Below are 25,435 nucleotides of genomic sequence, written 5' to 3' on the forward strand. Positions count from 1 at the left end.
ATAATGCGATAAATAAAATAACATTATAAATAAAACTAACACATATTTAAATAAAAAGTGTAAATCAAAATTTAACAGTGATTTTTTTGACAAATTAATAATATAATGTAATTTAATTACGACGTGGTTCTTTTTAATTGAATGATCAATTTTCTCTTTCCACTTGTTCAGTTATACTCCACAGAAGAAGACCGCCTGCTCTTGCCAGTTCAGGGCTTTTCCTTTCAAACATCACCGTCAGCAAACGAACAAATTCTTCTCAAATCAGCTACGAGATCACAGCAACACCTTACAACTGTGGCAATGGTGTCCCACTCATTGAAATAGGCTTTCTGCAGGTGAGTTAAAGTTTAAATTATTTAGTCTTTCTCTTGAAGTGTTGAAACTTCCTGATTTTTCTGATGTGTTGACAGACGACAAATATCTTTGACATTTGAGATTATCATGATATCACTGAATAGTTTCATGCAGATTACATTAAAATGTACTCGTCTTGGTGTTGGTGTTTAAAATGCTGAGAAAAGAGAGAAAGAAAGAATTAAGACATAAAATGATCACAAAATGTCTCCTGTGTGACTCATGCTAAAATTTTTCATATTGACAACTAAAGTTCGAATTAAAGTTAGTAAAGTAAGTACATGGACACTTTCATTTTAATATCATGTCATTTTGATTTAGAGGGGTGGTCTACAGTGTATTTTTAAGGCTTGGTTGTGTTTATAAGATGCAAAGAACTGTGTGCTAATGCTTCATTTGTAAAAATAAATATTTATATATTTATATATAATAAATATTTATATTTCTTTATATATACATACATATATATATATATATATATATATATATATATATATATATATATATATATATATATATATATATATATATATATATATATATGTCAGCTAACTTAATGTGCTGTGATTTGTGGATCGGCTCCACATCACCATGTCACGCCCCTACAAGCACGCAATTTTGTGTAAACCGAAGCTGTTAGCCATATCAGATTGAACGTTAATCAAACAGAAAATGAAGAGCACACAGCTGAACCTCACGACCTGTTCTCTAAAATAACATCTGACAAGTGTCTTTTTATATATATATATATATATATTTGGAAGTAATCTAAAACGCTTGCATATCTTTTGCGAGTTTGTTATTTGAGATGTAGAATGCATGGAAAGCGTCAGCATAGAGAGACACTGAAAGTGGCCACATAGAGAGACACTGAAAGCAGCCGCTTAGGTAGACATTGCACTGTTTACAGCGGTTTGACTGATAAATATGAATTTATAGCTACATTTTTGGCAGTGGCTACAGCATTTCCTGGTGTTTACATCTGTGTTTACATTCTTGCTAAAATGTAGGCCTACCCTTAACATTAGAAACTGTGCCTGTAGTTGATCAATTTTCACAAATAAAAATCCTTACAGGTTGTGGCTGACAATCCACAGCCAAATCCTCTCACACTGAACTGAGAGAGATTGTGGAAGTTCTTAATTGTCAAATGCTAGCTATACTGTATATAGTTTTTGTAATTCTCTTAAACATAATATAAAGTTAATTGTAAGCACTTCCCTATTTGTGTCGTCTTTTGAAAGCCCAAATACAGAAACAGAAGCAGTTCTGTGGAAATAGCAGCTTTTTGACTGCATTTTGGCTTTCTCTGCGATAACATTACAGCGTCTCTGACCATGCTTCTTCATTTTGCAGGGTGTGTGTGTGTGTGTGTGTGTGTGTGTGTGTGTGTGTGTGTGTGTGTGTGTGTGTGTGTGTGTGTGTGGTGAATGCACATAACCTGAAGCATTTGTGATCACATTAACCCTGATGTATTTTTTTGTAGTCCCCAAAAGCTGTATGCTAAGCTAACTCTGAAAAATCCAATGTCTCCCTTTTCTTTGAACTTTAAGCATATACATTCGGAGATGTTGTTTATGTTCACACAGCTACATTATACATCAACTAAAGTTTAAAATATGACATCGTAGTGGACCACCCCTTTAAAGTAAATTTTTTAAAACATTGCATGTGTGTGCATTTGGTACTTGCTAGGCAAGTATGAGTCAAAATGTCCAAGACAAATGGCAAGGCCATAGTTATAATTTTCATTGAAAAGAACAATACATTTTATTACATTTTTAAACTGCCATTATAAGAAGAATGCTATATAGAAGATGTTTATTATATATGAAATACTGATATAAAGAGGCTTTAATTTAATGTATAAAATAATCAATGTATCGACTTATTGCATAACACATGGACGTGACCTCAATCATTTTTGGTGATGCATTATATGTTGCCCATACATACATACAAACATACAAAAAAAAAAAACAATTCTTGCTGATTACACATCATCTTTATCTCTATTTGATGTGTAAGTGTCAGAATGGTTTAAAAAAAACACACTATAGTATTTACTATAAATTAATTTAGTATATTTTCATGTGGGTGTCTGACAACTGAAAATAGATCTGGTACCACAGCTTTTGTTATTTTTTTGTTAACATTTATTATTTTTTATTTAAGATATGTGCTTTCACATTACGATTCCAATGCCTATTAGATTGTTAAATGACTATATGACATCATTCTGACATTATATAATAAGTGGCATAAAATTATCTTAAATCGACAATAATATCGTTATTTGAAATATATTTTGGTGCAATATATCGTACAACAAAAAAAAAAAAACAGATTTTGTGACAGGCCTAACATTGACTCATTTTGTGGTAAAAAAAAAAAAAAAGAGTAAATAATATTTTTTTTTCGTATGATCTATGCTTTTGAGTGCCCCATGTAAGCCATCAATATTCTCAATCTTGGTTTTTAACTTGTATCCAACAGAAGATGGCAAGCAGCACAGGTGACCTATTGATTCAAAGCCAAGGGGACGCCACTGCCACTATTATTCGCCCTCAGAAAGCCAGTCCTCCTCTTACTGGAACCTTTGACGTGGAGTTCAATGGTCGAAGTGTTGAAGGTTGGCATGCAGATTGATGGTTTACCTGCTTTTCTAGTGGTCTGTGTTGGCCAGTTGAATGGCCTGTCTGTTAAAGTTTAATAGCTATGGTTCTGGGGATTTTTGCTTGTCAAAGGTAAACGTTGATTTTGGGTTTACCTGTTACTTTCCTGTCTGGTGGCTGGATGGTGGTAATCCTGAAATTACCATATTAGATTACTGAGCTCTAAGTACATGAACTGAAACATGTGGCTTAACTGGTTTTTCGTGTGTGGTGTTGTCTCCAGGTCTGGCAGTAGACATCAGCGCTGCAGATCTGCAGTATGCTCTACAGGGGATCCCAGAGCTCGGCCAGCTGCAGGTGCAGAAATCTGGAAACTGTAAAGGATACACCTGGAACATCCAGTGGCTCACAATTCCTGGAAATCAGCCTCTATTAAAGGCAAGACAAAGAAATCAGTATCCTATAAGCTTATGTAAATGAGTTTAAAAGATCCCTAAATTGGGGGTTTGCAGGTCTATATGGGTTCTGCTGAAGGGAGAGTTACAGAAATGTTAATATAAATTCAAACAAAAGTGTTTAAACATAAAGGGTGCATAATTTTAAAAAGCAATTAAAAGTTTAATATATAGCATAATTCAACTTGAAAAGGTGTTAATCACTCATTTAACTTGAAACAGTTTGACACATGTCGGATTGACAAACCCAGCAGGCACTTTGATGTCAAAACAACATCTAAAATGCAGATCTATTTAATAATAAAATCTTGACGTCCATTTGACATTCACACATTGATGATCTTTTAACCACCATAGTTATGGCACAAAAAAAGAATAATAATAATTTTTACAAAAATCCTTATGTCCAAAATCTACTTTGTATCTCTTTGAATTCCTTTTGAATCTTTATGTTAAAACAACATCAAATCGACATCTGAAACTGACAATTGACATCAAAACACGTCAAAAACTAAATTCAGGATTCATTGATTTTTGATGTGTTGCTTTCTTCTATTCCAAATTCCAAATTTGCAATGGTTTTGTAAATTGACATTGACATCAAAAACAGAGCAACAATTAATTACAGGATTCATCGATTTTTAATGGGCTATTTGCTTTTATTCCAGATTTACAATGATTTTGTATTCCTACAATGCGTGTAAACTACCTTTATATCAAAACAACATCAAATTGACACCATTGGTATTAAAACTCGTCAAAACTATTTACAGAATTCATCGATTTTTGACATGCTGTTTGCTTGTATTTCAAATTTACAATGATTTTGTATGACTACAATGCACATAAATTACCTGCATATCAAAACGACATCAAACTGATATTTAACATAGAGTCAAAAAAACATACAAAAAAAAGTATTACAGGATTCATACATTTTTGACGCGTTGTTTGATGCCAGTGTTACAGTAGATATCAAGTTTATATAATTTTGAGGATTAGTCAATTGATATCAACACAATTTGTATTTTTATATGTTTTTTCATTGGCAAGACATTCTAGACAGTATAAAAAGACATTGTGCGATAAAAAAAAAACAAAAAAAAACGTATAGACCATTTCAATGTGATGATGTCATTGGCCTATGACCATTTCCTGTTTGTTATTAAACTGTAACAGGAGACAATTGAATCATAACTTAATGTTAAAACAGCAATTATAACATTATTTATTATCAATGTGTTAAGGAAATGTGTTGAGACCAAAGTTTTGTTTACATCCCTCAAAATCATAGGTCTCAAACTGGAATCCTGGAGGGCCACAGCTCTGCACAGTTTTGCTCCAACCCTAATCAAACACAGCTGATCCAAATTATCAAGGTGTTCAAGACTACTACAGACTATTAAGCAGGTGTAAGTTGGAGGTGGTTGAAGCTAAACTGTGCAGAGCTGTGGCCCTCCAGGAACTGAGTTTAAGACCACTGCTCAAAATGGTCTATACTGTGGGAACACATGAAAAAAGCTAAATAGTAATTTCTTATTAAGCACTAAATGTTTTTCTATGATTACTGAAGGATCGTGTGACATCGAAGACTGCAAAATTGTAAAAAAAAATTACCTTTGACATCAAAATACTGTATATCAAACTAATAATATTTCATAGTTTTACACAATTTTACTGTATAAACAAATAAATAAATTAATTATTTCAACAACATTATACAATTTATCAGCTTTGAGTTTCTGAATGGCAGTGTGTATATATATTTATTTATTTATTTATTTATTTATTTATTTATTTATCTGTTTTATTTATCATTTTTTTACAATGTTAACCAGATCAATGCTTCCAATGTGATTGGCGTGAACCCATCGGTGACATCACGAGAGGTTGAGCAAGGAGGCCTCTTCAAACAGAAAATTATGGGAGACTTTCTGCGTGTGCCTACAAATAAACCACAGGTGTATTTCTTACCCAATGCTATTATAGTGGAGAATAGCCTATGTTTGTTCGTCATAGATTGGTAACATGAATGCAGACTGCTTTTAAATGCTTTTCCTCGTGTAACCAGATACCATGTAGTGTGCACATTTCAATAGTAGGCCAGATGAAGGGTCTGTCTGCTTGTGTTATATGTACTGTTCTGGGGATTTAGCATGATGAGTGGATTATGGCTAAACTAAAGATTAAAAGGTTTTTGTTTTGCAAGTGGACAGGTGTTGGGCTGCACTTATGTTGCAATATTTAACTTTTTCCGCAATAAATGTAGTGATATAAATACAGTTTCATTAACACTATTTTTCTGGGTAGTCTAACAATATTGAGGTACAGAAATTGAATAACCACAATGCCAAAAAAATGCTTTGCCTACTTTTTGTCTTGTTTCCAGTCCAAATACCAAAAAAGAAAAAAAAGAAAGAAAAACTACTTAAAATATTGTTTAGTTTTTACTTTCAGAAGAAATAAGTAAAAATATAGTGAAATTATCTTGTTTTCCCTTTGAAATGTAGATATTTGGTCTAGGAACAAGACTTTTTTTTTGGTTGTATAAATCATATAAATTATTAATAAATACAGTGATTAAATATAGTTCTGTAGCTCATGTTCAACTGTAATTCAGGAGTGCGTTTCCACAACAACAACATAACTCGCGGCTGAGCTACAATGCATGGTTTGGGAAAAGAACAATGTAGTGACAAATGTTTCCCAAAACAATCGTTATGTCCAAAGTGACACTGTAAACGGGGTGGGGTAACAACTAAATTATAGAATAACCTTTTCAAAACTTTGAAATGTTTTCAAAGTGCACTGGGAAAAGAAACACAATTGTCAATACTGTAAAAACTGTGAAAAAATACTTTGAAAAAAATTACAATTAAGAGAGATGACTTTAATGTTTTGTTTTAATAATCCCAATTGTTGGAACGTTCAAAAGGAATAGGGCAGGGGGGATAGAATACAACCAGGAACTATGCTTCTAACTACTACTCTAGAGGTGTAGTTGCAAGCGTACAAGTGTTTGTTTGGATCGAAATGCCAAATCAACAAACTATAATTGTAACAACGGAACATGCAAACTTAGTTGGCTAATAATGGTTTTCGGAAATGCACCCCAAAGTGGACCTTGCAAATCTTTGCGATGTGACTATTTTGAATGCTCACATTGTGATATCCAGGCTGAAACTATTGTGCAGCCCTAGACAGGTGTGAATTTGGCAGTTGAATTAAATGATTATATTAGTTATTTATTCACCAATAATCGATTACATTTAAGTTAATTAGAAATATAAGTGCTTCATGTCTTATTTTAATGTAATGTTATTTGTCTGCAAGCAGCTTAAGAACTGCTGAAATCATTTAATATAAATGTAAGGCGCTATAGTCTTGTTTCTAGTTCAATCTAGTTCATCTAAAAAATGAGAAACCAAATGTAAAAAATAAAAGTAAAAAATTGTTGTCCTTTTCCTCCAGAAACATTGATTCAAAATTAAGTGACTTTTTTATTACATCAAACTAAATAGTTTGCAGCAAACAAAATTCTCGTTACCCCAGAGGCAGATTATTTTGCTTGTTTAAAAGAAAAAGGCACTTAATTTTTGCATATTATTTCTGAAAACTACATAACACGTTTTACTTGTCTAGAAAATGCTTTTTGATTTAAGAATTTTTAATTATTTTTACTACAGACAAGACAAAAACTCAAGCAAGAAAAGCATTTTTTTGCAGTGTACATTTAAATTTAGTTTTCCATTTCAACTAATCTAAAGAGATACAATCATGATGAGATTTCATTTTGACTTTTTATGAGGGATGTTGGTTAATAGATTAGTTTTGAACTCACTCTCTGATGTAAAATGGAAACAATTTAGAACTATAGTCTCATTATAAGCTGAGTATATTTTTGTGCTCATTTTCTTTCAGGTGCAAGTTTTGATCAACGGTATCCCATCATGGTGTTCTGGGGACTGTGGTTTTACCTGGAGTGAGTCAAAGACTCCGACAGTGACTGGGATTTCTCCTACCGAAGGTGAAGTAAATGACCAAAACTCATAAAAAGTGTTATCTCTATTCGTGGTGGTTTTAGTGATTCATTATACTAAATGAACTTGTCTTTCAGGATCCAGCAGTCTGGGAACAGTACTTACGATAACTGGATCTGGTTTTAATGGTGGAAACGTTACTGTAAAGACTGGAGATGTAGAGTGCTCTATTCTACAAGTCACCAGTAAGCTGAAACACAGTCATGAAATAAGTTTTTTTTCGGGGGCTTTCAGATGGCATACAGTCTGCTATGCTTAAAGAATGTAAAACACTTTTCATTGGCTGTTTACAAAAATCTGAGGCTCCAAACCCGTTTGACATTTTTTTGTGGAAAAGAACATGTTTAAGAAACTTTATCAAGTGCTGCAAGTGTTATCGTGGTCACTTGAAAATCTTTGATATTTTGAATAAAATTATTTAAAATGTTTACTACTGAATAAAGAACACAAGAATAAATAATGTATCAAGCTAGTCACTAGAGAAATTGGGGAAAAAATATAATTTTCTTATTAGATTCATTAAAAAAAATGTTCGTCTAGACACAAAAAACAGAAATAAAGTTAAAATTTAAACTAAAATCAAAATGAAAAAGGGGAAAATATTCATCAAAATATTATTAAAAACTAGAAAAGTTTCTGAAACACTGTAAAAATTGGACCTGCTGCACAGCTCTACTGAGTTGACTCATCTTTTAACCCAAGCATTGTAGTTGACTTAAATTAAGTTGAGTCAACTTAAAAAGCTGTGCAGCAACTTGACTTACAAGTCATCTTTGTTTACAATGCACAAACATAACATTGATGGAAAGAGAGGCCTTAAAATTATAAAAAATAATACAGAGCATCATAGAAGTGGTTGTAAAGTTGTATTATATGTTTTTTATGGGATACATAAATAAAAATCAATATTCATTTTTACGTTTCTAAAAAAAATCATACATAATATTAGGTGAGTAATTGATAATGCACTATTTAATCAAACATAATTTTTTTGTGTTTCAGATACATCTATAACCTGCCAGGTGGGTCCTGCTAGTGCAGGTGTACAACCAGTCTCTCTGAGTTTCTCTCTGCTGGGAAATGCAAGATACCCAAATAACAGCAGCTTTAACTTCACACACCTGTTCGGAGTGACTTCTATTAACCCAACATCAGGAAGTGTGGCAGGTATACAATTGCTCTTTTTTTCTGCATAAAGCACAGTGCAAAATAAATGTTTTAACATCTGTTTACTCAAAGTATTTGTTGATTGTCTTTCATACATTTAATAAATAATTTTTGTATTTTGTATATTAAAAGTTGCATAAGCTAAATAATTAGAACTGACACATTTTTTCAAATTACAAAAATACAAACCATAAGAAAACCTGCTATTATTTACAATACAGTGGTGTTCTGTATGTTTGCACAGGAGGGACAGTTCTGACAGTGTCAGGCTATGGATTCAGTAACGATGCTGCAGTCACCATTGGCACTCAACCATGTAGCATTGTAGAAGTGGAACTTTTTCAGCTGAGATGCATAGTTCCTGCTGTAAGTAAAGAGCTTCTTTACTGTTAAAATAAAAATAAAAGTAAATAAATAATACAATAATGGGCGACACAGTGGCGCAGTGGGTAGCACGTTCGCCTCACAGCAAGAAGGTCGCTGGTTTGATCCTTGGCCCAGTTGGCGTTTCTGTGTGGAGTTTGCATGTTCTCCCTGCGTTCGCGTGGGTTTTCGTCTGGGTACTCCAGTTTTCCCCACAGTCCAAAGACATGTGGTACAGGTGAATTGGGTAGGCTAAATTGTCCATAGTGTATGAGTGTGAATGTGTGTATGTGTGGATATTTCCCAGAGATGGGTTGCGGCTGGAAGGGCATCTGTTGTGTAAAAAGTTGCTGGATAAGTTGACGGTTCATTCCGCTGTGGTGACCCCATATTAATAAAGGGACTAAGCTGGCAAGAAAATGAATGAATGAAATAATAAAATAAAATAAAATACAACAATATAAAATAAAATAAAATAGAGTGAAATGAAATGAAATAAAATATTTTTAAAATTATACCAAATTGTATATTGTCTACAAAGATGTTTAACAATAGACTCATGCCACTATGCAGTTTATGCAATATTAAACTTTAAAAAATCAAAATAATAATTACTTTAAAAAAATCTTTTAATTGTAAGTGTCACGACTACCAGGGATCTAACCCTCAAATATCGCTGGAGAACATTCACGTTCACTAGCACTACAATTTTGTCACCATATAGACTAAAATTCTTCTATACTGTTTAGAACTGATTACATCAGGCATGTCCACACTCGGTCCTGGAGGGCCAGAGTCCTGTAAAGTTTAGTTCCAACCACAATCAGACACACCTTGGATAGCTAATCAAGCTCATACTAGGCTTTCTAGAAACATCCTTACAGGTGTATTGAGGCAAGTTGGAGCTAAAATTGGCAGGACACTGGGCCTCCATTTAGGACCGAGTTTGGACACCCCTGGATTACATGGACTTTAAAAGCACCACATGTGTGGTGCATGACATGATTTGTAGTCCATATGGTGACATAATTATAGTCCTAGTAAAAGTGAATGTTCTCCTTGCTTGATTGCTGGTGATCAAAACAAAGTTAGAGTAAAAGTACAAATATGGTGTATAATTGCTAACTTTATTAGTAAAGTAACAGACAAGCAGTGTAATCATTGTTAACTGAAACTAAAAACATCAAATTTTCCTTGAAATAAAAAAAAAAATAATGACGGTGGCACAGTTGGTAGCATGTTCGCCTCACAGCAAAAAGGTTGCTGGTTTAAGCCTTGGTTGGGTCAAGTTGGCATGGAGTTGATCTGGAGTTTGCACGTTCTTTTCGTGTTCGCGTGGGTTTCCTCCGGGTGCTCCAGTTTTCACTGCAAGTCCAAAGACATAGGTGAATTGGGTAGGCTAAATTGTCCGTATAGTGTATGTGTGTGAATGAGGTTGTGTGGATGTTTTCCAGTAATAGGTTGTGGCTGGCAGGGCATCCGCTGCATAAACATGTGCTAGATAAGTTAGCGGTTCATTACATTGTGGCGATTAATAATAGGGACTAAGCTGAAAAGAAAATGAATGAATAAACTTATGTTTACAATTGTGAAGTTCATGCGGTACAGGTGAATTAGGTAGGCTAAATTTTCCATAGTGTATGAGTGTGTGTGAATGTGTGTGGATGTTTCCCAGAGATAGGTTGCAGCTGGAAGAGCGTCCGCTGCATCAAATAATAATTATTTAATGAATAAATAGTTAAATTAATTAATTAATTGATTGATTGATTTATATTTTCAAACTAATAACATAACAGTTTACATTCAGATTTGAATGAACTCCACACAATATATCTACAATCTTTCCTTATGTGATTTTGGTATCATTTATTTGGAATGTTCATCAATTGTATAATTTTATTGCACCCTTGAAATGTTTGACATTTTAATCAGGGGTCAGAAGGTGAACAGACTGTAACGATGACTGCAGCAAAGATGACGGCAATATTCAATGGCTCCTTCACCTACAGCAACACTATGACAGCCTTAATCACATCTGTGAGCCCACAAACCACAACAGTATTTGGTAAGATATTATAATTAATGAATTTGATGGATGTTTTTTATCTAATGCAGGGCACGAATTGCCTGGGAATCAAATCTGGAATGAAACCTGGAAGTTTTTTTTTTTTTTACTGTAATACTAGACTTGACAAACATTAACATTAGCAAGTAGCCTAAATGAACTAAGATGTTCAAATATACTTTTCAATACCCATTCATCTTCTTAAATTGGCATCTCATAGTAAGTCTCATTCGATGTTTGCAAAAAGTCAACAACTGATTGTATTCTGATCTGAGATTCAGTAAGCTGTAAGCTGATACTCTGTCAGCTGAATGCATTCCATTTTTAGAATAGTTCACTTGCGTTTATTCATGAGAAGAGTAAATAAATAAAACCTCAGTTCAGTTCAGATGAGTTCAGACAGATTTAATCCCTTAAACATTCAATTTGTTCAGTGTCTATAACCAGACTGGATTTGACTTTGAGTGACAGATGAATTATACGCTACATACAAAAAAAGAACAAAAACAATGCTATAGTTAAAGCATGTTTTAGAACAAACTGCTATGGGTGTGTGTGTGTGTGTGTGTGTGTGTGTGTGTGTGTGTGTGTGTGTGTGTGTGTGTGTGTGTGTGTGTGTGTGAGTGTGTGCATGTTTAATACAACATTTTAAGCATTTCACATACATTTTTCTTAAAAGCGTATGATATATAGTGCTCAGCATATGTACGTAGACCCCTCACAAATCTATCTTTTAACTTCGTATTTTTAATAGTATGCTATAGAATATTATGTTTGTGCATATTAGATTAGTCAGTACTGAAGCCTAATCTGGAGCTTTTCTAACAAAATAGTTTATGATAACGGTCCAAAAACTAGTAGCCCAAATGTAAATGTCATAGAAAAATATTAAATACACATTTACAAATATTTTTTGTAAATGAGTTTGAGTTTGTAAAATTTTTTTTGCAATATTTTGCTTGTATCTGTTTAATAAATCTGTTTAAATGCATCAAAATACATCGCCTATATTCACTGAGAAATGGATAAAAATATTCAATTCCAAAATGGGGTGTACTCAGTTATGCTGAGCATGTATAACAAGTTTACAGTAAATTATATATTTGAATATATGCTTTATGAAAGTAATATAACAAAAACGCTTAGTTGTTACTGGAAAAGTTTGGGTCTAGCCCTAACTGTTGTTTATAAATTAAAAAAAAAACAATAATGTGATAAAAATGTATTTGTAATCTCATGTAATATCTACAGTAGTTTGAGGTTAGAACTCAACTGTTTTTTATTGTGGAATATAAAACATGCCTTAGGTTTTTCCCTCTTTGTAAATAAATTAATTTTATTAAATAGTTCAAACATGTAAATGAACTCATAGTTTTCTTACCCTACACTTGCAACAAACCTTTGAGTTTTCCCCTTTTCAAATAAATTACTTTTATTAAAGGGATAGTTTACCTAAAAATCAAAATGTACTCACTGTTTTTAATCATCCACTTGTTCCAAACCTTAAGCTTAAGTTTTTTTTTTGTTTTTTTTGCTATTGAACATAAAAGAATATATTTTGAAGAATGTTGAAAACCGCTAACCTCTAAATTAAAGAGAAACCCAAAACTGATTTTTTTTGGTCATCATTTAATCAACCTTTATGAGTTATTTTTCTATCTGAAACATAATGTTTTGAAAAAAAAAAATGGAAACCTGTAATCGTTAGCTACGTTTTCATCCACCAACTTTGAAAATGCGCATTAAAAACATGCGTATAACTGAGTGTGATAAACTTCACGCAGCTTTTCCTTCTCAAATTCCGTTTTTACTCTTGATATTTGATGCCAGTTTATTAGGAAGTGGCGATTTTTGTTCTCTTTGACTACTTGGATGGAAACACTGCTTTATTTGCATGTCTTATATGCGATAGAGTTTTTCGAATAAATTTAATTTGCATCATTGAATGGAAGCATATTGACTTCATTAGTATTTATTTTTCCTCTTTTAGAGGTTAAGGGTTACAGGTTTTGCAAACAATCTGCTAAATATTTTCTGTCATTTTCAACAGAAAAAAGTTTTAGATTTAGAACAAATTGGGGGGTGAGTAAAAAGTGAGAAAATTTGGGTGAGCTATCCCTTAAAAAAACACCTGGTGATTTCATTCTCATTTTTGGGGTGGTCAACAATATTTTTATTCCAAATACAACAGCTTTTAATCACATTAAATACTGCACAAGAGTCCCTTTCAGACGATGTATGCAAGTTAAGAAAAAAAATTGTTTGTTTGTATTTAATCTATTGATTGCGTTTATTTGAGATAGCGTGTGTTTATTTGTATTGTTTAAACTGCTGTTAGCAACAATTATGAGATGTACGTGACATGTACAATCGGTCAAATAATTAACCTAGAAAAAAGTGTCAGACCTACAATTACTGAATGCCAGTACTCCAAAAAACACAGTTTAGCTTGTGTTTTGAGAGACACTGTAATGAAGATAAATGTCAAGAGACACAAACAAACTGGTGCAATCACATTCAGGTGTCAAGTGTCTCTTTCCATCCGATTGTTCTGTTCTGCTTTTACATCTTGGTTACAGATGTAAACCCTCATATGGCCTGAAGTCAAATTTTAGGTATTTTTTCCAGCTCTTTTGTGCATGCGTGATCTTTCCACTGGCATTAGCAGATGTCACGCAATCAGTGAAGCCGGTTTGGCTGCAAGCCTCACAGTGACAATGAAATGTACTCTAAACTTACTGATTAACCCCAGTGATATTGTTCTGGGTACTGAGTGTCCTGTACTGTAACCCCAGCTTTAACTAATTTTACACTGTTTTATCTTGTCTTTCAATAAAGGGAACAGGAGTCTTACCATCTTGGGCAAACATTTTGGTGCAACACCTAATGACATCTCTGTTCTGATTGGTGATGCTGAGTGTGAATTGCTACAGTGGACCAATGAAAGCATCAGCTGCCTGTTACCCACACTCCCTCCAGCTGTTTACAATGTCAATGTCAGAGTGGGAAACCAGGGTTACCCCTTAACCAGGTATCATATACACTTGCACTTATTATGATCAATGAATTTAAATATCAGGATATTGTTGCTGAAAAATGCAATATTATAAGAGTCAGATCTGCAAACAGATTGTGGCAGAACAAGTCATTTTTTTCTGATTTAACAAATCTACAGTAATGACTTACTAAGAAACAATGATACATTTTTTTATTTTGTTATTTATTATTTTTGGCTGATATTTTCTACAGTGTATTCACTTGTGGGATTTTCTTTTTCTGACATTTGTGGGTTACTTACAGAGATGGCAAAAGAACACACATTTTTACTCAAGTAAAAGTACAGATACTCATGTTTAAAATGACTCTGGTAAAAGTTGAAGTACTAACTATCCTTTTGTACTCAAGTAAAAGTAAAGTATGGCTTGAAATATTTACTTAAGTAAAAGGTATTCATTGCTATACCTATTTTAGTTTTACAGTGATAACTGCACCGCACATCATGTCTCTAAACAAAATAACCTTCTGGTGGTCAGCTCTTTAAAAAGTGTAAAGTATCTCACACTGTTGTGTCTTAAATAATAATATTAACAAAAAAATAAATAAAGACATAGAAATCTTATATCAATTCCCAGTGATTGGTTGCAGCTGGAAAGGCATCCGCTGCGTAAAACATGTGCTGGATAAGTTGGCGGTTCATTCAGCTGTGGTGACCCCGGATTAATAAAGGGATGATGAGGCCGTCATCCCTTTATTAATCCTCATCATCCCTTTATTAATCCGGGGTCACCACAGCTGAATGAACCGCCAACTTATCCATATATATATATATATATATATATAGCAATCAAGATTTAATTATTTGAATTATTAATACATTGTTTTCAGTATGTTTCAAAACAACTGATTTTAACCTACATTATTCATTCATTCATTTTCATTTCTACTTATTCCCTTTTTTAATCTGGGGTCACCACAGCAGAATGAACCGCCAACTTATCCAGCATATGTTTTACTCAGCGAATGCCCTTCCAGCCGCAACCCATCACTGGGAAACATCGTACTCATTCACACAAAGGGCCCTATCATACACCAGGCGCAATGTGGCGCAAGGTGGGCGCAATACTTGTTTGCTAGTTTCAGCTTGGCGCAAGAGTCGTTTTGAGGCGTTGCGCTACGCTGTTTAAATAGCAAATGCATTAGCGCTCATATGTGCGTCCATAGGCGATCTGGTCTAAAAAGGAAGGCGTTCTGAGGCGCACGGCTGGCGCGTTGCTATTTTGAGAAACTAAAATAGATTTTTCATTAGACCAAAACAAACCCGGTCTAAACTCCGGCAGAGAGTTGCGCCTCGCTTACGCACTGCTTAATACGCACAAGAGAGCAATAGGCAAATATCTTTACATATGAAAACATTTAAATATTAAGGATATATAGGATATAATAAGAATAGATATAGGATATAAATATAAAGGATTAAAATATTACAAAACATATTATTTTCTAGCCTACATAAATATGGAAAATCACTGCTTTTATGTCTTCTTCATCTCGGGAGGCTTTTTCAGTTCATTCATAACAATTTGCTTTTGTATAATGTTATTATTATTAGCAGTATTATTTATTATATCCATATTTATATTTGTTTTATTAAAAACAAGCTTAGATTTGCCCACCTGTCAGGTTTTAGACCATAAGGGGCACAGCATGTGTTTTAGGATATAACTCAGGTTTTTGAACACACTTCGTTATTATTGTTCATTTATTTGTTTGCTGGAAATTAGAACTGAATTTAGAAATAGCTTTAAAACGAATATGTGTGCTTAACAAACGCAATTAATTATTTATAGACTAATTGATGTCTGTGCGTAAAGGTTTCCCTATCCAAGAGCGAAAGTGAAAGTGATCCATTATCTCTCATTCTCACGCAGTAGATGCTCTAAGTTTTCTGTAAAAAAAAACTGTTAACTGTTAACTGTTTGAAAGTGAAATGCTCAGTTTTTCCACTTAGACTTACTTTGCGCCCTGTAAATGGCGAATGCACTTATGGCGCGACGCAGCTGGCTCTTAAAGGGAATAGGAGATGAGACTCTAATTGGTTTATTCTCAAAACACACCTATAACTTATTAAGAGAATAAGTTGAACCCTTTTAGACCATGCGCCACGGCACAAAGCGGATTTTCCTGTCCGTAAATTAGCAAAAATGCGTTCTGACACATCCTGAAAGCGTTTGCGCCCTGCGTTTCCTGCAATTTCAGCATACCTAATTCACCTGTACCACACGTCTTTAAACTTGTGGGGGAAAACGGAGCACCTAGAGGAAACCCACACGAAACAAGGGAAGAACATGCAACCTCCACAAAGAAATGCCAGCTGACCTAGCCAAGGCTTGAAACAGCAACCTTCTTGCTGTGAGGCGAACGTGCTACCCACTGCGTCACCACGCCGCTTTAACCCACATTACATATTTTTTATTAAACAAATTATTATTTAACAAATTATATTATTACCGTTTCTAACTATTACCATTATTAACGTGTCTACAGCACAATGCTTTATGGATTATCATTTTCATTGCAGTCATGACAAACCAAGTCTGTTTTCAAGACAATGGCCCAGTTATTGATTAATAACTTGGCTGAGACTTGACCCAGATATGATCCACCTGCTTCGAATGTTATTACTCGATTGAACGGGCATTATCAGCTGATAGCTATGGGCCAGTAGGGGCCTTCTGCATCTACTGGTAGGCTCAGAAGGCTGTTTTCATCCATCCACACGGTTAATCAGCTATACTAATAGAGAAGAGTCCAGATCCAGATTAGTTTTTACATTACTGTGACGGTTGGGTTTAGGGTTGGGGTAGTGATAGACATTAATAAAATAAAATCAATGGGAAGTTTAATAAATAATTATTTATTAAACAAAAATTCCCTACTGGCCCATATTTATCAGCTGATAACCACTGACAATGCCCATTCAATCGAGTGATAACATTCAAATCGGACGTATGGTTCATGTTTGGTGCTTGTCTGGTCCAGTCATGCACCATAATTCTCTGCAACATGTGGGCTAAGCAAAAGATGGATGTGTGGAGAGCAGATCTAGGCCAGTGAAAGTTTGCTATGTGAGATGTTGTGAAATCAGGAACATAGCTTTTTAAAGTTATTATTTATTTCTTGATTTCTTTTCTGCGCAGTCCTGGTGTTAATACCACTATAGAGTATGCTCTAGAAGTGACAGGTTTCTCTCCATCTGTGGGGTCGCTATTTGGAGGAACCACCATCACAATCATGGGCTCTGGGTTCAGTCCTGACATACAGGAAAACAATGTCACTCTGGGTAAGACATGACTATAGTAGGGAATCAACATTCTTCTAACCACTGAAATTCTTTGATCACAACATCTTTCATGGCTCTTTTATGATCATTTTGAGATCATTTGGTTCTGTGGTCATGGTTTTGACTCTGTGGGTTTCATGCAGGTGACACACAATGCACAGTGACAGCTGCTTCAGATGTTCAACTGGAGTGTGTGACCCAGTCTAGAGATAAAACATACACTGTGACGAACCAAGGAGTCCACCCCGGTAATCTTTCTTTACTCCTATCTCTTTTTCTGTCACGCACATGCAATTTGCTTTATGAATAGATCAGAGAGAGCGAAACAATGGCTGTCAGCACAATTGCTATGTCATCATGTCAACAGCTTATCAGATACTAGAGCTGCCAGCAAAAAGCAAGATGTTCCATTACATTGTTTTAGTAGGAAATGTTTTTATTTGTTTCTTTTTAAGAAACTTTCAATGAGCTATATTTATTCTCACATATAATCCACATCAGAGGAATTTGATGAAACAGTTCTGAAGAATCTTTTCTGAAGAATGCAAGTAGCTGTCATTCACAAATTTGTATTCTGCCCTTTTTAAGTGTTCTTTTATTATTGTGCAAATGCTTCAATTGAAATTCCACTGCAAAAATTTTGACTTAACATGAGATTCTAGGTAAAATACATTCACAGTGCAGTAAAATAATAATAATAATAAATAAAATGGCATTTTCCACATGATGCAAAAATGATGTGAATTAATAAATTCAATATGAAAAGGTACTTTATAGTAAATAGATAATAAAATGTAAAAGTAATAGAAAAGCTGTTTAAAGGTGCTATATGTAGTTTTTGACTCTTTTAAAGCACAACAATCCCATAATATGTTTGCAGATATTTAAGAAACATGCCAGGTGAATATTCTTGTTTATCTGAAAAACAATGCTGAAGTCAGATATTCTGGTTTGAAAATGTGCGTTATGTGCCGGAAAGGGTGTCTTTGTTTTGGTTCTCAACCACCCACCCACTGCCACTTTAGCCAATTATATTTTCAGCACCCCAGGTAGCCGTGGTGGAAAACCACAAATCTCATTCATTCAGTCAGAAAGGCTGTTTCTCAATATGCGCTCTTCAACGGTCTTGCGTCCTCATGCTCTCATGTAACGCCATCATCAGCTGCCAAAGTTAAGTTCCAATACTCAAAACCAGAGGATACGTGAAACTAACCAGATGTGTTCTTGATATCGAGGACGCACTGATGCAGACTTGAGCAGCAAACTTGCTCTAGAAGTCCCAGAAGTCATTGCGACTGGAGATGAGAAGCGCAGCATTTTATTTAGATTTATTATTAAAGTTCAGAGATATTACTTATTTTCCTAAAGGACAGGGTGAATATAAAAATTACCATAAACATTTCAATAAAGGAAGAAACACATTAAATGTGTTTGTTTGCTGAAATTCGTATTAAAATCTGTTTTATTTATATTTCGCAACGCATATTTACAATGTTTTTTATGGAGAGTACATATTTTAAAAATGAGAAAAACAATAAATCGTTATATGAATGCTTTAATATTTGCCATAGTCAATAGTTTCCATTTTTAACAAACATTAGGTATGCAGGTTACATTGTAACCCTGTGTCCTAACAACATGCTATGTAACAAGATTTGCAGTTATAAGCCATTTGCCTGTTTGCACCAGAGGAAATTAAAAACAGCCATTCAGAAACAAAGAAATTGCACTCACTTGCAAAATGGTAAGGTTTATGATATAATTAAAATATATTAAACCTCTTTAACATTATTAAATGTAGATGCTGAATCACTGATTTGTGTTGGTTTTAAGTCTAAAGTTCAACTTTAAATGACCCCTCACGTTGTTAGCATTTAGCACTGAATAAAGCACATGAGGTGTACCTGAGGTCAGGTGATCATTGTCAGTTTTCTGTTGTTCAGCTGCAAGAAAAAGCTAATGCTAATGATATTGATACATTTATAATGTATTAATTTAAGGAGTTGGTTAGAACAAAGAAGTTCTCTTAATATGGAAAATATTCCCTCTATCATGTGCTTTTGCTTTTAGTTAGAACATGATTTAAATCAGTCTTAAATCAGCCTTTGTGCCCGATAGTCAGGCACGTGTCTGTTTGTCCTCAATCTGGCAACCTGCACTTGTGTGTGTTTTGGTCCAGGAATGCAATTTACTGCATCTTTAAGTAATTATGATGTAATGGAAATTAAAATTTTAAAGGGTAAATGAAAAATTTAAAAGTCCTTAATTAAATGGTCATGAAAAAGAGACATTGATATTGTGCTATCTGTAAAACTGTTCCACTTGCATATAATTAATCACATTACATGTGTTCAGTGTATGGTCAGGGATATGCCTGGAGCCCTTCTGCATTAATAACCTCAGTGGGAGACACAGTGGTTTGGCGATGGAGCGCACCAGCTTTTGTGCCCGGTCTGGCCTACAGGGTCTTCAGTGTATCCAGTCCCAGCAGCACAAACTATGATGGCACGACTTTCAGCAGCGGAGACACACAAACTGCCAATGGTACAAAACCACAACTTCTTGTCAGTAAACACACAGTTTATTCTAACGTACATGCATTAAGCAAACATTTAAACAGCATATAGTCTACTGAATAAGCAGCAAGAGTTAGTCCAATAGCCATGTCAAAAAAAAAAGAAGCTTTTTAATCATCTTTCCACATTTTTCGAGTGTCTTGGACTTACTTTTGCTGTTTATTCCAACAAATCCATTACCCAAAGAGCACCAACACATTATTTAGCTACACTGTCAAATAAATAAAATGTAAAATTACAGACATTTATCGTAAAATAACAAACAGTAAATTACAGAAATTTACTTCAATTTAAATTCCTGGTAAAGTTCTGTAATTTACTGTATGTTATTTTACAGTGTACAGTGTTTTTACAGTGTACCCTGAGCTCTTTTGATTTTGAATTTTTCAACATATTGTCAACATTTGACTGACTATTTTGAAAACCAGTCCTTAGTTAATGGACATTTTTTTTCTTATAAAGTCTTTCTACTGTATGTAAAATAAAACATATGTATCATACAGAAAATAAATCTTGATTGTTTTTAATACCAAAAGCAAAGATACTGTTATGCAAATTTGACAATCTGATCCTTCTCATTTTTGTAATTTGCTAAATGTTGCCATAATTTCTAACTGTTTGTACTTCTGTGAAAGAACTGAAAAGAACAATAAGAGCAGGAAGACAAAAAAGGACCAAAATCTGATCCTACTATTAATGCTGTTTGTTTCATTGTAAGGATTTTTCGCCTACCGTTTCACGTCTCCTGGAGTTTATTACTACAGCAGCGGTTACATTGACTCGGCCAAACAGAAGACACTGCAGGGTGTGGTGACCGTTATGCCTCTGGAGGAAAGCACTGTTGAGCTTCAGGTGTTTGTCAAAGGAGTACAGGCCTCAGTGAATTTAGGTACAAATTAATGTGCATTTCATTAAGCAATTGGTAGGTAAACCCTAATTATAATCATAATCTGTGTCCTTCTTATTTCAGGACAAATTAACTCATCTGATACCGACTGTATGGCCACATCCAACTGTCCCCAAGATCAGCTGATATTTAATGACACTTCAGATGGTCTCTACTTCAGCTTTACTTCTTGTGCGACTCCCACTGTGTACGACATTACACCTGGCTATGGCACCACGCATGACATTATCAACATAAGAGGATCTGCATTTAGCAATATTACCTGTGCAAATGAGGTGAGCTTCAGTGATCATTAAAGGTGCAGTGAATTTTTTTGGAAAACAACACATGCATCTAACAAAATAAAAAAAAATGTAAATGTACCTAAAACAATAATGAAACATTACAGTTTATAACAATAGATACACTGACAACAACAACAACAACATTAAAGCCGCAAGTAGCATTATGGAGGTTCAAGCATTTAAGGACTTTTAATGCTGATCAATTTAGAATTTAAGGCTGATATTAAAACACATCCTCAATGGACATAATGTTGACACACAGGCAAAAAAATTAAATAAATAAAATAAATGAATAAATAAATTATGGTTAAACTGTTATAACAATAGTAGACATTTATCATGCTTATTTATACACACTTTGTGCCAGACATGTGTCACATGTAGAAATTTGACCTTAAAAAAAACAAAATGTTTACTAATAGGGTTTCTTTTGAAATTTATACAAATGACAACCAACTTTCAGTGCAATCATTATCATTTCATAAATTAAATAAGCTGAATGGTAAGCTTGTACTAAGTTTGATGTTAAATGCAAAAACAGTGTTGTTACTAACTAATAAGTGGTCTTTTGCTCTTATCTAGTGGCTATAATGATAATTTCTAATGCCATGATTCTTGTTGATGAATGTTTTTTAACAGTTCTAAATCTCAAAACTCTTTTAAATTTTGCGTATTTGTTTAAAGCATGTCATGTGTGCTTGAATAACTGAGGTTTTGACCACAGAATTTCTTTTGGGATTTACAGGCTTACAGGTTAAAAATGATTATAATACTACAGGGCTAATTGCAAAAGTACAACATTTTGTTAATTATTTATCTAGGCAGTCCAGAGATTTGTAAAATACTAGTTATACCAATGAAAAACAAAAAACAAATAAATAAACAAAAAAAAGTATAACTAGTTTGCAAAAAAAGACAGCAGATGTCTTTGACAAAAGCAGGATTTTCTACTGTTCGTTTTTTTATTTTGCTGTGAAAACCACAGACAGCAGCAATAAGTGGTCTTGTGCTGTCATCTAGTGGCTAAAATGGTAATTAACCCACTAAAATAAGCATAAAACACGCATGCAGGGTTTTATGCTAAATATGTCTACAGTACACATTGGTTACCATGAACAACGACAAAAAAATAACATTCATCTTTTATTTCTATAGTGTATTTTACTGTAATGTAAATAATGAAAATAATAAAGTAAATAATACTGAAGATGTGTTAAAAATAATGAGTAAAAAAAAAAAGAACAAAAAGCCATAACAATAGAATTTGAGATTGTGGGACATTCCAGCAAACCAGGAAGGCAGGAAAGTCATGGTAACATGCTGGTGTAGTTCTTGTTAAATTTAAACTGATTCAGTTTAGTGTAATACACATGTCACCTATTAAGCTCAGTTTAATTCAGTTTAGTGTTATACAAATCCGGGTGTCATGGTGGCACAGTGGGCAGCACATTCGCCACACAGCAAGAAAGTTGCTGGTTCGAGCCATAGTTAGCAGGTCAGTTAGCATTTCTTTGTGGAGTTTGCATGTTTTCCCTGTGTTCGCGTGGACTTCTTCCGGGTGCTCCAGTTTACCCCACACTGCAAAGACATGCGGATTAGGTGAATAGCTAAATTGTTTGTAGTATATGTGTGTATGGATGTTTCCCAGTGATTGGTTGCAGCTGAAAGGGCATCCGCTGAGTAAAACATATGCTGGATAAGTTGGCGATTCATTGCGCTGTGGCAACCCCAGATTTATAAAGGGACTAAACCAAAAACAAATTGAATGAATGAATACAAAACAGCTGTTGAAGGAAGATCCACTAAAGATCAGCTTTACTTGCCCCAACTCAAGCATTGACTAGATTTACATTTTACCAGACAAATTACCTTACAAGGTATGTAAGTTACATTTAGAAAATATGAAATTAAATGTATTTAAATAATAATAACTTTATAATTGAAAATTACTTCAGAGTAAAGGCATATGAGTTACTAGAATTAATTTACACAGTTAATAGTTGTATTTTTATATTTAGGATATGGGATAAGATAAAAACACACCAATGATTCATATATGCTTTGTAATATGTAATGTGCAAGTATTTCAAACAAACTTCTTTCACGTTGACAACATAGGGTAATGTTTGTAGAATTGTCAATATAAGGCAAATGAGGCTGCAACTTGACAAAATGTGGAAAAAGTGGAATACAGTGAATACATTCTGCACTTTGATTGCCGGTAAATTTAATAATACTTTAATATAAGGAAGTTTGTTAAGTGTAATCACCCCACACAGATATTTTAAATGAGCTGAAAATTAATCAACTGAAGTATGTCTGAGAGTTGTGCAACTGAACACAACTGACTACTGAAACTGATTTTGTCTTATTTTTATGGGGCAACTAAAGGTCAAAGTTGGAGATCTTCCATGCAGCGTCATCAACAGCAGCTCCACTGAGATCAACTGCCAACTCAGTCCAGACAGCAGAGCACCAGTAGGCGTACCTTTACCCTTAACTGTCCAAGTCAACAATCTTGGCAATGCTCTCCTGACCATGCCAAAAGAAATCGACCGCAGATTTGTGGTTCTCCCAGTGGTCGATTCTATCTTTCCAGTAGTAGGCAGCACCACAGGCTCCACACGTCTGCTCATATCTGGTTCTGGCTTCTTCAGTGGCTCAGTTATGGTAGCGAATGTTCCATGCAAAGTGGTTTCCTTTGATTATTCTCAAATGGTTTGCGATACTTCCCCGTCTATAGCTCGCAGTGGAGATGTCACAGTTTACATCAACTCCATATCTTCTTCATGCAGTTCTGATTGCAAATTTGAATATTCAGACTCCATCACACCACAGGTCTCCACAGTGTCCCCTAGCTCAGTCAGTGGAAACTCCACCACTGTTACAGTCACTGGCAGTGGATTTGGGAACAATCCTGCTGATCTAATGATATTTGCTGACAACATCCTGCTAAAAGGGACACAAGTTAATGACAGCAGCATTGAGGTTTTAGCTGGTGCCCTTCCTGCTGGCACACACACTCTAAAGGTGGTGGTCATGAGCAAAGGTCTCGCCACAGGAAGTGCCACACTTACCAGCATAGCACAAGCCAGCATCAACCCAACATCAGGCAGCATTGCTGGAGGAACTCCGCTCTTGATCACAGGAAATGGATTTGTGGCAGGAAACACAACTGTGAAGCTTGGTAACTCCCTCTGCAAGATTTTAGATGTGACTGCAGACACAGTGAGGTGTTTGACACCTCCTCGTGCTGAAGGACAGGTGCAGGTCAACATTAAGGTCTTTGATGTTGTGTATCCACCTCAAAATTTCAACTACTCCAAACAACAAACACCAAACATCACATCTGTCACTCCTAAAACAGGTATATATGTACTTTTTGTTTAACCTTTAAATCAGTTAACTTTCCACCTTTTCAGCTTGCACTAATAGTCTGATTAGAGTTAGTTGCAAATTACTGTCAGTCAACAAAATATCTGAAGAGAAAAAAACAACTAAAAGAATATATTTAGTGCTACTTTTTTAATATTAAAGACACTTAAAGGTCCAAGAATATATTATTAGTGAATATAATGTTGAAAAAATGTGAAAATATCTTAAGCTTTTACTAAGCTAAAACATATATTTTTGTACTCAAAAAATACTTCACCCTGGTTCCCTATACAATAAATAACCTAATATAATTAATACATCTTTTATATAAAAATGCTTAAAAATTGCAAGAATATATAAATGATCTATCTATAATGTTGTTGATAAATCAAAAATATTAAAAGCTTGTATTAAAATCAATCCTTATCTTAAGCACTAAAGCCCTTAAAATCATTAATTTCTGGAAAATGGAACCAGAAGAGCAAAAATTCTAACTTGTTTATGAATTTTGGCCTACATGATTATGTCATTCTTGCAGCAGGCTACTGAACTACTGAATATCACAACACATTGTAGTAACACTTTAATCCCTTCCTCACAGGTCCTGTTGGAACACAGATCACCGTCTCTGGATCTGGCTTTGGCACAGATTCAGCAGTTGTCTCCTTAAAAATTGACAGCGTGGCTTGTAACATATCATCTATCACAGACACACAGTTGCTGTGCACTGTTGGGGAACACGCTGGAGGAACCTTCCCGGTCTTGTTTAACCACCAGGTCAAAGGCTATGCCTTGACCCAGTCAGTCTTCAAGTATGAGCTGCTACTTACAGGGGTCACACCAAATGAGGGTAAGTAAAAACACTTTGTAAATTTGATTACTAGACAATTT

General features: G+C 34.4%; 1 protein-coding gene across 3 annotated transcripts in view; it reads left to right on the forward strand.

Moving 5' to 3' along the window:
- Positions 1-25,435, forward strand: part of pkhd1l1.1 (PKHD1 like 1, tandem duplicate 1) — a 75,596-nt gene that overhangs the window by 21,421 nt on the left and 28,740 nt on the right. For all 3 annotated transcript variants that reach the window (XM_087294845.1, XM_087294846.1, NM_001318128.1), the window contains 17 exons: positions 172-338; positions 2,854-2,989; positions 3,256-3,410; positions 5,266-5,388; positions 7,349-7,454; positions 7,545-7,652; positions 8,470-8,634; positions 8,879-9,000; positions 10,930-11,062; positions 13,901-14,093; positions 17,260-17,402; positions 17,546-17,650; positions 19,758-19,946; positions 20,697-20,867; positions 20,949-21,160; positions 23,561-24,536; positions 25,146-25,394. In XM_087294845.1, the coding sequence (XP_087150971.1) occupies positions 172-338; positions 2,854-2,989; positions 3,256-3,410; positions 5,266-5,388; positions 7,349-7,454; positions 7,545-7,652; positions 8,470-8,634; positions 8,879-9,000; positions 10,930-11,062; positions 13,901-14,093; positions 17,260-17,402; positions 17,546-17,650; positions 19,758-19,946; positions 20,697-20,867; positions 20,949-21,160; positions 23,561-24,536; positions 25,146-25,394 (3,453 nt within the window). The remainder of the gene's footprint in view (positions 1-171; positions 339-2,853; positions 2,990-3,255; positions 3,411-5,265; positions 5,389-7,348; positions 7,455-7,544; positions 7,653-8,469; positions 8,635-8,878; positions 9,001-10,929; positions 11,063-13,900; positions 14,094-17,259; positions 17,403-17,545; positions 17,651-19,757; positions 19,947-20,696; positions 20,868-20,948; positions 21,161-23,560; positions 24,537-25,145; positions 25,395-25,435) is intronic.

The sequence above is a fragment of the Danio rerio genome, chromosome 19, assembly GCF_052040795.2.
Source record: "Danio rerio strain M-AB ecotype USA chromosome 19, GRCz13ab, whole genome shotgun sequence".
NCBI classification, from domain to species: Eukaryota; Metazoa; Chordata; class Actinopteri; order Cypriniformes; family Danionidae; genus Danio; species Danio rerio.